At 63.2% G+C, this 14,469-nt stretch overlaps 1 protein-coding gene across 22 annotated transcripts in view; it reads right to left on the bottom strand.

Annotated features, from left to right (window-relative positions):
- Nucleotides 1-14,469, bottom strand: part of MCF2L (MCF.2 cell line derived transforming sequence like) — a 130,254-nt gene that overhangs the window by 53,828 nt on the left and 61,957 nt on the right. For 2 of the 22 annotated variants that reach the window (XM_082365834.1, XM_082365821.1), the window contains exon 1: nucleotides 9,677-9,958. The exons of 17 other annotated variants lie outside the window; for them this stretch is intronic. In XM_082365834.1, coding sequence (XP_082221960.1) covers nucleotides 9,677-9,749 — 73 coding nt within the window. In that variant the 5' untranslated portion in view covers nucleotides 9,750-9,958. Of the gene's footprint in view, nucleotides 1-8,048; nucleotides 8,070-9,179; nucleotides 9,196-9,676; nucleotides 9,959-14,469 lie in introns of those variants that run through there. 3 more of the 22 variants (XM_082365823.1, XM_082365819.1, XM_082365818.1) reach the window with 3 other exon arrangements.

The following is a 14,469-nucleotide window of genomic DNA, read 5'->3' as shown; positions in this document are numbered from 1 at the left end:
CGGAGGGCACCAGCCGGCCCACTCCCAGGGCAGGAGCCCAAAGAACTCGTGCTGAAAGAATAGATGATGACTTCTCAGAGCTTCATTTGGAATCTGGCTAATTTGGCAAAGTTCGTTCTGACTTGCACCCAGGCTGGTTCCAGAATTTCTGCCCATCGCAGGCCCCGTGGGTGCAGACCGCTGACCACGGCAGCCGCGCCCCAGACCCCACCACCCGTGAATTTTCTTGGGCAGGACTAACCTAATATTGTGCCTTAGATCAAATGACCCAGTCTACGTTTAAAAGTAGGGTTACTCTGCGCACGAGGTCCATTCAGACAAATGAACTGTACAAAAACTCATACGTGTTAAATGGTCACTGGCCGCCCCTAAGAGAGCTGGGAATAACCGAGCACAGTTTCCAGCTGCCATCGAGGCACATGGTGTTTGTCACGTGACCCTCCGTGGACAGCGGGCGATGGGGTGTCAGGCACTTACTGCTTCTTTCTCGCTCAAAGACTGGGGCCTCGTCCACGATATTTCATCTTGCACTCGAGCGGCAGGTGACGGCCGGTTGAGAAGGAAGTGGAGGTGCCCGTCCTGGCCCATCTGACGTCTGGGACGGGAAGTGGGGTCGCCCTGCCCGCCAGCTCAGGGTCAGGGTCAGGGTCAGGGTCAGGGGAGGCCCAGCTCCTGCACAGACCCGCTCTGTGTGCGCACAATGCCTCACAGATAACCACCCGACAACAACTTTCCTGTCGCCCAGACGTAAGCGGAGACTCCAGGCAATTACCCAACACAGAGTCACTCTGAGACGGGAGGGGTGCAGGGGGGAGAGGACAGCGCTTCCCTCCCGACCCCTGCAGGGTGGGGGCCGGGGGCCGGGGCCGGGGTCTGCAGGTTGACCTGGCCCCGCTGGCACCAGCTCTGGAAGCCCGTCTGGAAAGGTCCCTCTGTCCGGAGCACCGCAGGGGACAGACGCCCGCTCCCTGTCAGTGGCCAGAGGGAATGACCCCTCGCTGAGCTCACGACATCTCAGTGGTGCGGGGCCCCAGCTCAGTTCTACACGAGGACAAAGGGGAGGAAACACCAACCGCTGGAATCTCTGGCCACAAAGTGGTCCCCTGAGTCCTGCCTGGTCTGGGCAGCAATCGGAGAGTCCGGGGGAGGGGGTATCACCCTTTTATCTTCACACCATTTCATCTTAACACAATCAGACTCCGGCAGCAAACTTCCTTCCTCTGGCAAACTGGCTCGCAGATTTGCCTTCTTTTAGGACGAGGATTTCATAATGCAGGGCAGGCGGCATCTGGCCCGTGCTGCCCACGGGAAGGGCCTCTGAGCTGCACCGTGCTTGCCAGCGCTGCCTCGGGCCGAGAACACACGCAGGGCTGGGGCTCGAGAGACGCAGAGCGCGTGGACCCTGGAAATCCACGTTCAGGTGGCGAGGGTCCGGGTCAAGGGAGCCCACAGCACGTGCAGGAGCCTGGCGTTCGTGATCGGAGGCTGGTCCCTGCCTTGCCGATGACCTTGGATCTCGCTGAAGAGGGACAGGAGCCTGAGAAGAGCTCCTACGCAGGGGTCGGCAGCTGGCAAGAGGCCCTGGGCCGCAATGTCCACTAAGTCTGTTACGGCTAATTCTCTTCCTTGTTTATATCTGGCTGAACATCCACACCCGAGGTTTTTGTTTATTTTCTATCAAAATACACCCGTGATGCCCTTTCAGAGTCCAAAGTGGAGAGTCCGTGGGGTGGTTTCACCAACTCACTTGGGTGGGATTCCTAGTCCACCAAGACCCCATCCAGGAACCTCCAAACCAGAGCAGAGTGTGTGCAGAGGAACGGCCGCAGAGAGGCGACTCCAAGCCGGGGGACGAGGATACCTGGGGCTCCGAACGGGCTCCGTTCCGGCCGTCGGTCAGGCAGGGACCCGTCAGCTCCCCGAGTCCCTGGTCAGGCAGGAGAGGCATCTCCATGGCAACCTGTAGTGCCCAGGACGGCTCTGGGACTCAGCCCTGTGGGATGTTGGAGGTCTACACTCACTTGGGCTGAATCCTCTCTCACAGGCCATCCTGGGTATTTTTGACAAGTTACGCGTTACTGGATTTTAGGCACAAACATTTCACGTCACGTACGATGCGTCGTTGACTCAGTTCACCACTGTTCTCCCCGATTTCCTGATCTCAGGACGTGAATCCTTATGTATTTTAAAATAAAAGGCCCCATATGAGAAGATGCTTAACCAAACTCGTCCTCAGGGAAGCCCCATCCTCAGCAGAGGGGTTGGTTCCCAGGGACCCCCGGCGAAGCTCAGGGAACCAGCCGGGGCCCAGCTGGCGCCGTAGGAGCTCTCCCGCGTGGGCACCGGGGACAAACTCTGAGCAGAGCCGCGGGAGGCCCTGGGGGACCACAGGAGGCACCATCCGTGCAGACGAGGCCCAGCGTCCTCCTACCATCCAGGCTCTGGATCTGCATCTTCCAAGGCCACGGCCCACTCGGCAGCGTGTCTGCAGCTCAGGCTGTACGGGAATGACTCTCCTGGGGCCTCGGCGAGGCTCACGTAGAATCCCCATCCCGCCCTGCCCCGCCGGCCACGGCCTTCTCAGTCGATCTCAGAGGAGTGCAGCCTTCTCAAGGCCATCCACCCGCGGGACTGGTGCTGATCAGACCCTCCTTCCGTGCGCTGGACAGCACCTCAGAGGCCAGGGCCCCCCCAGGGACACCAGCGGACACGTTTCCATCTGCCCCTTCACCAACACCCGTTTTGTGAAGGTTTCGGACGTCAGAAGAGACCACCTGGGCAGCAGCTTCAGCCAGGTGGGCCTCGGGGCGCACGCTCCACACCCACCCCAGGGGCCCCGGATACGAAGCTTGCACGCACGTTTCACAGCCTGGCTTGTGGATATTCACACGGCACGCTTGGCGGTTTCTCAGCTACAAACAACTTCTTAAAAAATAGCTTTTGGAATCCTGTCCCGTAGGATGTCCACTACATCACCTCTGCCAGGTCCCGGGCGACGCAGGACGTGGCAGACACCTGGCTTAGACGTCGCACCGCCTGCCGACGGCAGACGGCTGAGCCCCAGCGGGCCTCAGAATCCTAACACAGGCTCCAGGCAGCTCGCCAAGCACGCAGAGACCTGCCCCGACCTGCATCAGTGCGTAAGCAACCCTCACACCCACTGACCCTCACACCAGCATGGAGCATTTTCCCAGGGGCTCCACTCACACTGGGGGGCTCCAGACTTTCACTTCTCTGCACCTTCGGCAGAGCCCCCTCCCCAGTCAGGGAGAGAGAGAAGGGCTCCGCAGTCGGACAGACTTGGGGAGCACCACAGAAAACCTCTTGTCTTGGAGACTCTGGGACTACCCCCCAAACTTAACTGTCACGGGTTCTGGGGTGTGCGGGGAGAAGGGGGTGCACGGCACCTCCGACTCCTGCAGGATTCACGTTGTTGATAGCATACGTGGGGACAGGCCACCCTCGCTGGTCCTTATGAAAACAAAGAAAAAGTCTTAAATGAAATTCCCACACAAGTACCCACTGAGTCAATGACAGATTAAAGTTAAAACAAAACACCGAGGTCTCAATCAAGAAAGCAAGTGTGTCTCAAACATCTCACTGTGACCAGTGGACATAAGAGAAAGTATAGGAGAAAAGTAAGAATTTCTTAAACTTGTAGGCTGTCTGGGCAACTGGATTACTTTTAAATGGGTTCACACAGAAAATCTTTAATCCACAGTAGAAATAGCAGTTGCAATATAACTATTACTAAGTACTTTTAATGTACTAATGCATTTAATTGTCACAATAAACCAAGAGGTAGGAACATGATTATCCCATTTTTTTGGATGAGCAAACAAAGGCACAGAGAGGCTGAGTGACTTGCCTGAGGCCACACAGCAGTGATGGGGTGACCATAGGTGCAGCAGAGCAAAGAAGGGCAGGGCAGGGGTGCCCTCAGCCTGAGACGGCATCAGGGTGGGTGATTCTGGGGCTGAGGTTAGCAAGTGGAAATGCTGGCGGCGGGGGGGGGGGGCATGTCTTAACTTGGTGGGAGGCTTGGCTCTGCAGAGCCGCGGAGAAGAGCTCCAAGTAACTGCAAAGCAGGGGAAGCTGGGCCCCTCCCGGGCTCAGAGGGGTTACAGCAAACGGTAAGGCCTTCCCCTGCATGTGATCTGGGGGGTCCCTGACCCTGCGGGAATGATCTAAGAAATGACACTGCAATTAGATGAGACACTTTAAATCATCTCGTGAGTTTGCATTTCCTCCTTAGAGTCTAAGGAGACTTTCTTCCTTCCTTCCTTTATTTTTGGCTGTGTTGGGTCTTCGTTGCTGCGCATGGGCTTTCTCTAGTTGCGGCGAGCAGGGGCTACTCTTCATTGCAGTGCGTGGGCTTCTCATTGCGGTGGCTTCTCTTGTTGCGGAGCACGGGCTCTAGGCGTGTGGGCTTCAGTAGTTGTGGCGCACGGGCCCAGTTGCTCCGCGGCATGTGGGATCTTCCCAGACCAGGGCTCGAACCCGTGTCCCCTGCGTTGGCAGGTGGATCTTAACCGCTGCGCCACCAGGGAAGCCCCTAAGGAGAATTCTGATCCGAGATCTTATAAGATCTGAAGCTGTGGGCGGAGAGGAGAATGACCTTGCCCTCGGTGAACGGGCAGACGCGTACCTGCAGCCACCTGTGAGCACGGACTGTCCGTTGTCCCCAAGGCTCACACAGACATGCCATCTGCAGAGCTGCTCTGGCCTCTGGGCCACCTCCTGGTCCAGAGGCTGTGTTTTATTTTGCAGAATCACCTGTTATGTGCAGGGATTCTGGTCTCCTGGGCAGTGGACCAGTGCTCCTGAGGCAGGTGGGAGCTGTGTGACCTTGGGCGTGTTACCTAACCTCTCTGAGTTGGTCTCTTTGTCTGTAAATCAGGATAATCGTGGCATCTAGCTCTGGGGAGGCTTGTGCACACATGCAGCAATGGTGTCTGGCATGCGGTGGGTGTTTAATTGCTGCTAGTGTGTGAGCCGGCACCTGGCCACACTGCACCTCGCGGAGGTCGGGCCAGGAAAGGGCCGCATCCACCCCTCAGCCTCTCCCGGTTTCTTCTGGCTCTGCTGCCGTTACCGAGAGCAGGGACGTGCCCACGGGGAAAGGCGGGTTCTGGGTGGGATGGTCCCACCCTGGCTTTTCCTGCTCCCCGCACCTGCTTGGAGGCACAGCTCTGCCTAGGACCCTCCACCCGGCCTGACCGTCCTGCGTCTCTCAGCTCAGCTGGGGCCCTCCCAGCGCCTGATCCCAGAGCCCCGGCACCCCCGCTGCGTGCCCCTCATCTGCGTGGCGGCTCACGTGTGTCCAGAGCAGGTCCCCCGCCCCCAGAGCTCCCGGCATGACCGGAGTGTCCCCGTCTCTGCCGCCCGACCCACAGACACCGCTGAGCGCTCGAAACGTGGTTGATGGGGGTGGAGCAGCTGCAGTTGTTCATTTTATTCAGTTTTAACTGGTTTAACCGTAAACAGCCACACGCGGCCGGTGGCCGCAGAGCTGCACGGAAGGCTCTAGCATCTGGACGTCAGGAGCAGAGGGAGGCGGGGCCTGCCCTGCCCAGCAGAGAGGACCAAGCCGCAGGGTGGAGGGGAGAGGTGCCGCCTCACTCACTCAGTTCATGGGGCCGTGCTCCCCCCGGGTCGCGGAGCTGGGGTCTGGCCACGTGCTCGGACGGCCAGGTTCACCCTGGGTTCAGGGTGGGCACTGGGCTGGGGCCTGGGATGTCCGCTTGGACCAAGGGGCCTTGGGCCCCATAGAGGACCCAGAAGGGACCCCCTTGCCATGGGCGAGGGCCTCCTTTGCACCCACACCGTGGAGCTCCAGGCGGGGTCGGGCTGCCCCTGCGAGGCCTCCCTGGAGAAGGGCCCTGATGAACTAGAATCAGACCTGCAGGATGGGGGCGGCGGGGGGGCGGTGGAAGCCCAGCGGGAGGCCTCGTGGCCACATCGCAGGCAGGTTAATTTACTACACGTTACTCTGCGCAGTGACTCTGAGTGCCCAGAGCAGGCTGGAGGGATGAGGGTGGGTCACACACCCAGCAGGGAGCCAGGTGGCAGGTGGGCCAGGTAACGAGGTCGGGGAGGACTAGGGCGGCCCGGGGGCCTGGGCTGGAGCCTCCAAGCTCGGGCATGGGGTGTGGGCTGGCACGGAATAAAATCTCCGTGGACCTTTTATCATCAACAACGGTCCTCCTAGTGGCCCTCCTCCCCGTGCAGCACCGGGCAAACCCTGCCAGGGTCCAGCTCCCGAGCCTGGCCAGCCCACCAGGCAGGTCGTCACACACGATGACCCAAGGTTACGACGACGCAGTGGGCAGAACTGCTGAGACCCACCAGCTCCCCATGGCTCTGGGAGCCCCCGGGGCCCAGGCCAAGCTGGAAAGGGGCGGGGGATCTGCAGGTGCCGGCGGGCCCACGAAGCAGCCCCGGGGCCAGACGGTGGGCGTCCCTCTCCTGGGCCTCACTGCTCCTCCCCTGGCCGAAAGTCCACCGCCACTCAGGGCCTGAGGGTCAGTCCTTTCCAAACCTTCCTCCTTCTCCTCGGCATCCTGGGCCCGAGGGCACCTGCCTGATGAGTTAATGTTGCCACTTAAACACGCACCCAACGGCCCAGGTCCCTGTGAAAGAGCGGGTCCGAGAGCAGAACCGCAGCCCCCGCCAGGCAGGCCCCCAGCTTCCGTGCGAGCTGTGCTGGAAGTCCCTCGGGCTCCTGCGCGCTCCAAAAGCAGCGGCCTCGGCGCCCAGTTAGGTGGAACCCGCCCTTGTGCTTCTTGCGTCTCATCCCGGCCGGGCGGGGCCTCCACAGGGATCAGGGACGCGGTCCAGATGGGATTCCAGGCCCCGGAGATGACCGGGAGGGGGGCCGCGGCTGGGGTCACGCTGGCCCGGCCTCCCCGCAGGACGCGCCGAGCAGAGGCCGCAGGAGGTGCCCCGAGGGCCTGGGGAGGACGTGGCGCCTTCCCGGGGGGCCGACGGCCAACAGCTTGCACACCCTTCAAGCCACACCACCATCCACGCCCTCTTCGGACGTGGGCACTTCGGGGTTCAGTGAAAGCCAGCGGGTCCGAGCAGTGCGCCGGCAGCAAGGTCCCACCCTCATTCGGCTTTGGCTCGAGCCTCCCGCCATGCTGGGCCCCCGGCAGCTTGTCGGACACATCTCACAAACACACCACAGATACACACACGTGTGAGTCCACTGCTGTTTGGAAATGAAGGAGATGTGCGACAGCTCTTTTCTAAAACAACCACTCGTCAACAGTAAAAAGCAGCACGTCCATAAAGCTCAGGGATGTCCACCTACTTCCGCCCCTCATCGCTCCGAAGACAGAAGGTGGGGCTGGGGGCAGCACCCCCGGTACCTGTCCAGATCTGCCCTCGGAAAGCAGCTCACAGGACGGGCCGCGTGGGAGGCCGGTGCGGCCCTGACACCCACACCACGCTCCCGCAAGGACTCCAGCAGCTCCCCAAACCCTCCCCTCGACGGTGGACACGCACATGGAGTCCCACTTTCTAAGTGTCTGCAGCTCGATAAATCTAAGACCAGACAAGGAACTGCACTGACCTTCTCAAAACACAACCCTCCCCCCAAAACACAGAAACAACGACGCACAGGGCAGAGGAGGCTGGGGCCCTGGGCGACAGGGACGGGGGCGCATGTCGCCCTGAGCCTCACCCAGGCGGCCCTGCTGACGGGGTCCCTGATCGCCAGGCGGGGCGGCACAGAGCAGAGCGGGGCTTGGGCCCTCCACGGACGCTGCCCCGCCGGAGCTTGACCGCGGAGCCCCGGACACACGTAGGAGACAGGGGAGAGAGACAGAGACAGAGAGTGAGAAAGACACAGAGAGACAGAGGGACTGAGGGGGAGAGACAGAGAGAGGGGAAGAGACACAGAGAGAGGAGAAGAGGCAGAGAGAATGACACGCACAGACACAGCGAGACAGACGAGACAGACCAAGAGAGAGAGACAGAGAGACAGAGAGAGGAGGGGTGACGGAGAGGGAGCTGGGGCGCTGGCAGCGGCGGGTCGTGCACACCTGGCGACCTCACTGGTTTCGCAAGGGACAGGACGGGGGACCCTGGCCCTGGTCTGGGAGCGCGGCTCAGCCCTGCTGTCCTGCTCCGCGGGCTCCGCTGCCCTGGGCGCGGTGACGGAGCTGTGGTCTCGCCACGTGACTCTCATCCACGCCATCTGCTTAGGGCCCGGCTGCCGGCTCGGCCGGCGCCAACCGCCCCCCCCCCCATCCTGTGCAGCCTGAGCAGAAGTGAGGAAGGAGGCGCAGCAACCTGTCCGCAAACAGCAGGCGCTAACGAAAGTCAGCAAACAGCAGGCGCTAACGAAAGTCAGCAAACAGCAGGCGCTAACGAAAGTCAGCAAACAGCAGGCGCTAACGAAAGTCAGCAAACAGCAGGCGCTAACGAAAGTCAGCAAACAGCAGGCGCTAACGAAAGTCAGCATCCGGTTACAGAGCCAGGTACGGGCCACCTGGGGAGTGTTCCCGGCAACACCAAGGGAGAGGTCACATCACATGTGCCAGCAACTCTGCGAAACCGGACAGACGCTTCCTTCTGTAGGAGACCAGTGGATGGTTTCCAGAGACTGGGGGAGAGGCCCTCCACCCCTCAGGCACCCCAAATTGCCTCAGGACGTTCACTCAAGAGCCCGTGTATCTTAAAAGTAAAGCACGTGTTAGAAAAACACCTAGAATTTTTAAGGGAACCGTGATAAGAATCAGAGCCGGAGCGTAGTTTGGAAACAAAGGGACGGCTTTGAGGACCACGCGGGTCCACGCGGGAGGGGAGACTCCAGCATGCGGTAGGGAGCGCACCGCCCACTGGCGAGCCTCTAAGCTCCAAGCCCCAGGAAGCGTCCCTTCCAGGATCCCAGCCTTGTCACCGTGCTGCCAGCTCAGGCGTGAGTCACACGCTCTCACCCCGTGTACCAGCTTGTGTTCCCACCTGGCCGCCCAGGCGGTCACCGTCCTGCGCCCTGTCCATCAGGAAACTCACCGATTCCCTTGTCTCACCTACCGGTCACCTCCTTATAAAACCGGAAACTTCACGCACCGAAGGCTAGGGTGTGGCTGATTCATCAAAATTTACAAAAGACTATTTAACGCATTGTTGGTCAATCCTTCGCAGAAGCACCCACAGGAAAATGAACTCACGACAAACTACTTCCAAGCGAACACCTTCCGTCCCTAGAAACGAGCCCAGGAAACTGGGCGCCCTCCCGGGCCCAGCTCTCTTTGTTCTCGGTCACCACGGGTGTGACCCTCCCCCAGCCAGGCAGGTACAGGAGCGCGGGCTGCAGACCGCCCCGCGGTGCTCCCCGCCGGTCCAGCCCTGGTCCCGCTGCGTGGAGGGGCCCCACCGGCGCCCCCCACCATCGGCAGGTCTCCCGCAGCCGGAACAAAGGAGCTTCCAGGCGGAGCGGCGACCGTGGCCCGGTACCCGGCAGGCGCCGCCCGAGGACGAGGATGAGGATGAGGATGAGGATGGGGGGGAGGGACGCGCGGCACGCCCACCGAGGAGGCTCCCTTCCGCGCCCGCCACCCGGCCCGGACCCCGCCGACAAGTCCCGAGTCCGGCGTGGGCGACGCGCCAGGCCCCCGGGGCCCCGCCCCCTCGCGCACGGTCCCCACGGCGCCCACCGGCCGCGCACCTGTGCGGGTCTTCAGGGGCAGCCACAGCGCGGACAGGTCCCGCGACAGCAGGGAGAGGAGGCTTAAGGTCATGCTGTCGCCCGCCGGCCGCGTCAGGAGGTGGCGACCGGCCGCCCGGAACGCCCGTGCTGGGCGCACAAAGGGACGTGGTCGGGCTCCATGCTCGCGCCGCCCGCCCGGAGTGCGAGGACCCGGGCTCTCCCCGGGGCCTCGGGTTTGCCGTCCCCGAGCCCGGAGCCTGCGGTCGGCTCCCCTGCTCTGCCCGCCGCCGGTTAACCGTGCGGCCAGGCGGTGGCAGGGCTCGCGCAGCGCCGGCTCCCTCCCCGTCGCCCGTCCCGACCCTCCCTGCGGGGGCCCGCGCTCAGCGGCTTAGGGAGCCGGGCGGGCGGGAGGCAGGACGGCCGGGGTTGGGGGCGCAGGACCCGGCCAGGACCTCCCAGGACCGACCCCCCAGGTCCTCGGCAGCCAGACCTCAGAACACCGCCGCCAGGGGCTGGGGGGCAGGGATGTGGCTGAGAACAAGGAAAATGGGACGGGGTGGGGGGGGCGGGGGGGGGTCCCGGGGGAGCTCGTTAAAACGTGAAAACGCAGGGTTCGGTTCTGCAGGTGGCGCTCCCGGGGGAGGGGGAGGCCAGGCCGCCCCCCAAGGACCAGATCTCCAGCAGGAAGGACCCGAGGGGCTGAGCCCAGCCTGGAGCCGACCCACCTGGAGAGGACGGCCCTCCGGCTGGACCAGGACTGGCCGTGGCTGTGCATCCACGGGCAGCGAGGGCTCCGTCCTCTCCATCGTGGGAATGAGGCAGATGTGCCCTCCCCCAGCCTGGGCCCCGGGCCGCTCGCCCCAGAGGAGGCCGTGGAGCCCAGCAGCTCACGCCACTGGGGGCACCGGTCACGGCACAGCCAACACGCGCCCCGTCCACGCTCCCGTCGTGCGTCATGTGGTCCCGGGTCTGACCTGGCCTTTGCTGGATGGGTCCCACGTCTTCCTTGTAACAGCTCCCCTGTGGCCTCCTGCTGGCGCTGGCACACAAGTCCCGAGAGGACAGCTCTCACACCCTCCGCCCAGGGGCCGGGACCACGGATGTTCCTGCAGAGCGGGGTGCAGCTCCCAGCGTGGTGGGCAAGGCCTTCTGCGGCCGGGCCGGCCCAGCTCCTCCCCAGGCAGCCCTCGCCCACGTCCCCCCACGCGCGGCCTGCGGCTCACACCTCAGGCGGGTCCTTGCCCCGAGCGCGGCCTCCAGAATCACGCTCAGGGTGGCTGGCCTCTGACCCCTCGGAGACGCGGAGACCACAACGGCCCCCTCCTGCCCCAGGGACACCTCGGGCATCCAGCATGGTGTGGACGCCTGCCAAGTGAGTGACCGACAGCCTGAGAGGTGACCGACCGCTCTGAGAAAGGAGTCTTCAGGCCCGACATGCCTTTACCAGGAGGTTGTGCCGCACGCCCGGGGTACGTGGGCTCCATCCAGCCTCGCCTGCTCCCACCGTCCTTTCTTCCCGACCGAGTCAAGGTCGAAGGCCCGAGCTCCAGGCCACTGTCTCAGGCAGGTCGCCACACTCCTCAGCCAGCTGCTGGGCCACGGGCTCTGGGCTCACAGGCTTAGCTGCGGGCGCCCTTCTCCAGCCCCAACCTTTCCTCTCCAGGCTGTGCTTGAACGTGAGATGTGTGCCCGGCCCACTGCTGAGTTGCGTGGCCTCCGAGGTGAGGTCCGAGGCCCACAGGTCTGGTGGGTGGAGTCCTAATGCCCACCCTGTGCTTGTGCAGAACCAGCCAGAAGGCACCGCGCTTCAACGTGCACAAAACAAGCACGCGCTCTCCTTTAAAACCGGTCCGCTCCAGATCCCCGACTCAGAGTTTAAAAAGAGAGTCACTGGTTTGTAAGTTTCCCTCTAAAGACACGTGATCTGTTCATCCAGGAAATGTGCGTGGGGTCGGGCGGGAGGGGTCAGAGGAGGCCGGGGGCTGCTCTCCCCCAACGGGCCACGGTCAGGGAAGCATCAGGACAAACCCCATTCGGTTAATCAGCTCCTGGTCTCTCCACCCCAAAGACCAGAGAGCCAAGAGGCACCGGCACCACCCACACGTCGGCACACCGCCAGCCCCGTTCCCGCGTCCACGGCGCTCGGGTGCCCATGTCTGTGCCTCAGCTTGTGTCTGCCGCCGCCCCCCAGGGCCGAGCCCCCGCTACACCTCCAGCAGCCCAGGGCAGGTGCGTGACGAAAGGAACGTGGTCTCCGGCAGGCGGGAGAGGAGGCCGCTCCCTCTGCAGTCACCTCCCTCGACTGGCTCTCCGCGGCCCCAGAGGCCCTCGGGGTGGTGTCCGGGCCACAGGTCCACGCTCGCATGGCTCTCCTCGGCCTCGGGCCTCCGCGTCAGTCCCTGTGTGCCCACCCGCTCCCCATGTGGCCCTTGACCACAGGCTCCACCACAGACCTGGAAGCCGCCGGGGTTTTCCTCTCGCTGTGCTGATGGCTCTAGGACCATCGCTTCGGCCCCTGGTTTTCACGTCCACCCGATGCTGTGCTCTCAAGAGTGGGCCGTGCACGGAGTGAGGAAGGGCGTGTGGGCCAGCTGGGGCCAAAGGGCACGCAGACATTTCTCGCAGTCTCTGGGGATGGCTCAGTAGCTGATGCCCTGCAGAGCCTCAAGGACAGGCCCTGGGCCAGGGGTGACAAGTCACACTGGGGGACAGCTGAGCCGGAGCCCAGAGTCACACACGGATGCCACTGACATGCGGCTCTCCGGCTGGCGGGCGTATCCGTCTGGGGGTGGGGGGGTTCGCGACCTCAGCCCCGATCAGCTGACACTGGTTACTTCTGCAGAGTTGGCTGCGTCCCATACCTCACCCCACGTCCCTTGTTTGGCGCTACAGGCCTGCGGGCTCACTCAGGACCTGGCCCCAGGGCCGGCCGCTGGGCCAGGAGGGTGTTTGCTTAAGATGTAAACACTCTCCCAGGTGCGGGGTTTGGTGAGTTTGTGGATATTCCAACCTTTTCAACCTACAAAGAAGGCAATTTTATGCGGCTCCGCCCAGCAGTACAGGCAGGCGACCAGCGCAAGATGCGGAAAGAACCAGCGGCAGGAGAGGGTGCAGAGAATCCGGGGAAGGAGGCCTGACGGTCGGACAGGAACCGGAGGCCAGAGGCTGCCGACCACGGGCCCCAGGCGGACGCCCTGAGAGAAGGGCAGCGGGCAGGGGCGGGGCCTCTGTTCCCGGAGAAGCCCGCTGCGAAGGGCCGTCCAGCTTCCCCCGTCACCCTACAGGGGCTCCCTTAGCTGGAAGGACATGCAGGCCCGGAATTCAACGTGGACAGGGCGTATTTGAGCAAACGCAGCGTTCTGGGTCACGTGCGCGTATTTAGCACACGGTATAGGCGGCGTCATGCTCTGAGCACACAGGGTGCACACCGGCTGCACCCCGACCCCCCGCCTAGCTGGTCCTGTAAATAGTTACAGACACTTGGTATTAATTCTTCCTTGCCCAGGGATGCAAGACAAGCTCACCAAGGACAATCTCCTCGTGGGCAAGACTGCGCTGCTTGGACCGTGCAGAAGTCAGGACCAAGCCGCCACCCTCTCCGGCCACGACCCGCTGGTGATAACGTGGGAGGGACCATCCCGCGCTCACAGGCGCGCCCTTGTTTGCCGAGGCCACCCTTGCCACCTGGTCCTGTTTCATCGTCATGGCAACCTGTGAGGCAAGTGTCCCTGATCAGCAAAGCCTCAGGCAGCAGGGAAATTGGACACAGCGGCTACTCAGTTCTCTCCAGGCCCCCAGGCCCAGTTGGCCCCTGTCCCCTCCATGTCTCCTCCCTGACCTCACTGTCCCCCTCCCTGTCCCCCTCTCGTGTCCTCACTGTCCTTCTAAGGCCCCGTGATCCTTGCAGCCCGGGTCCCTCCCACCCCCAGCTGCTGCCCCTTAGATTAAGGTGCTCCCGGGGCTCTGCCCTGTTTCTTGTCTCCTGCAGCCCCGTCCACCCAGCTCTCCTAAGCTGAACGCATCATCCCTGCCCCCAGGGTCACCCACGGTCACAGGATAAGAAGCAGCCTTCCTGGAGTGACAGGCAGGCCCTGAGGAGCTGGCCTGAGCGGCGGTCCTTGCGGCCGGCTATCCACGCGCCCGGCTTCCGCACGAGCTCCAGCCGTGGATGCGGCAGAGAACCTAGGAAGGTGTGCGGGGGCCCCACCTCGGGACACGTGCCACCACAATGTGCGGGGCCCGCAAGGAGGGTGGGCGGCCACCGGGCAGAGGGCTCGCAGGCAGCTCGTCCCCAGGCAACCTCTCGGCTCCCGCAAGCACCGCGGTCCAGGCATCCAGCTAGCGAGCCTGCGGCCGGCGCTCTCCAGTCTTAAACCAGCGCTCGCGGAAGACCACCACCCCCACCCGTCCCCCGGTCCCACGTCCTGGCTCAGGGTCTATCGGGGGTCTAGCCCTGGCCCCAGGCACGCAGCTCCTTCCCCCGGATTCCTCTACCCGCCCCCAGGCCTTCCAATGATTCTGGCTGTGTTTGGCGGCTGGACGAGAGTCTCCTGGGAAGGCGGGTGGAGCCTGCCCGCGCCCACGGGCGCCCCACGCTGGTCCCCAGCACCGTCCACGCACGCCGGACCCTCGGAAGGGTTGTCTCTTCCTCATTCTCAACCCAAGACGACTTCCGCCCTCCCGGCCCCGAGTTCACAGCGAGCCCGAGAGGAAGGGGACGTGGGCTCGCGGCCCCGCGGCAGACTCATGGAAGGCCGCCACGAGGCTGTGCTCTGAGTCTCCCGGCCCCTTTGGGGAAGGGAGCGCGCTTG

Source organism: Balaenoptera borealis (genome assembly GCF_965194805.1).
Source record: "Balaenoptera borealis genome assembly, chromosome: 18".
Lineage (NCBI taxonomy): Eukaryota > Metazoa > Chordata > Mammalia > Artiodactyla > Balaenopteridae > Balaenoptera > Balaenoptera borealis.
The sequence above is the reverse complement of the archived record's forward strand: the minus strand, read 5'-3'. Positions and strand labels throughout refer to the sequence as shown.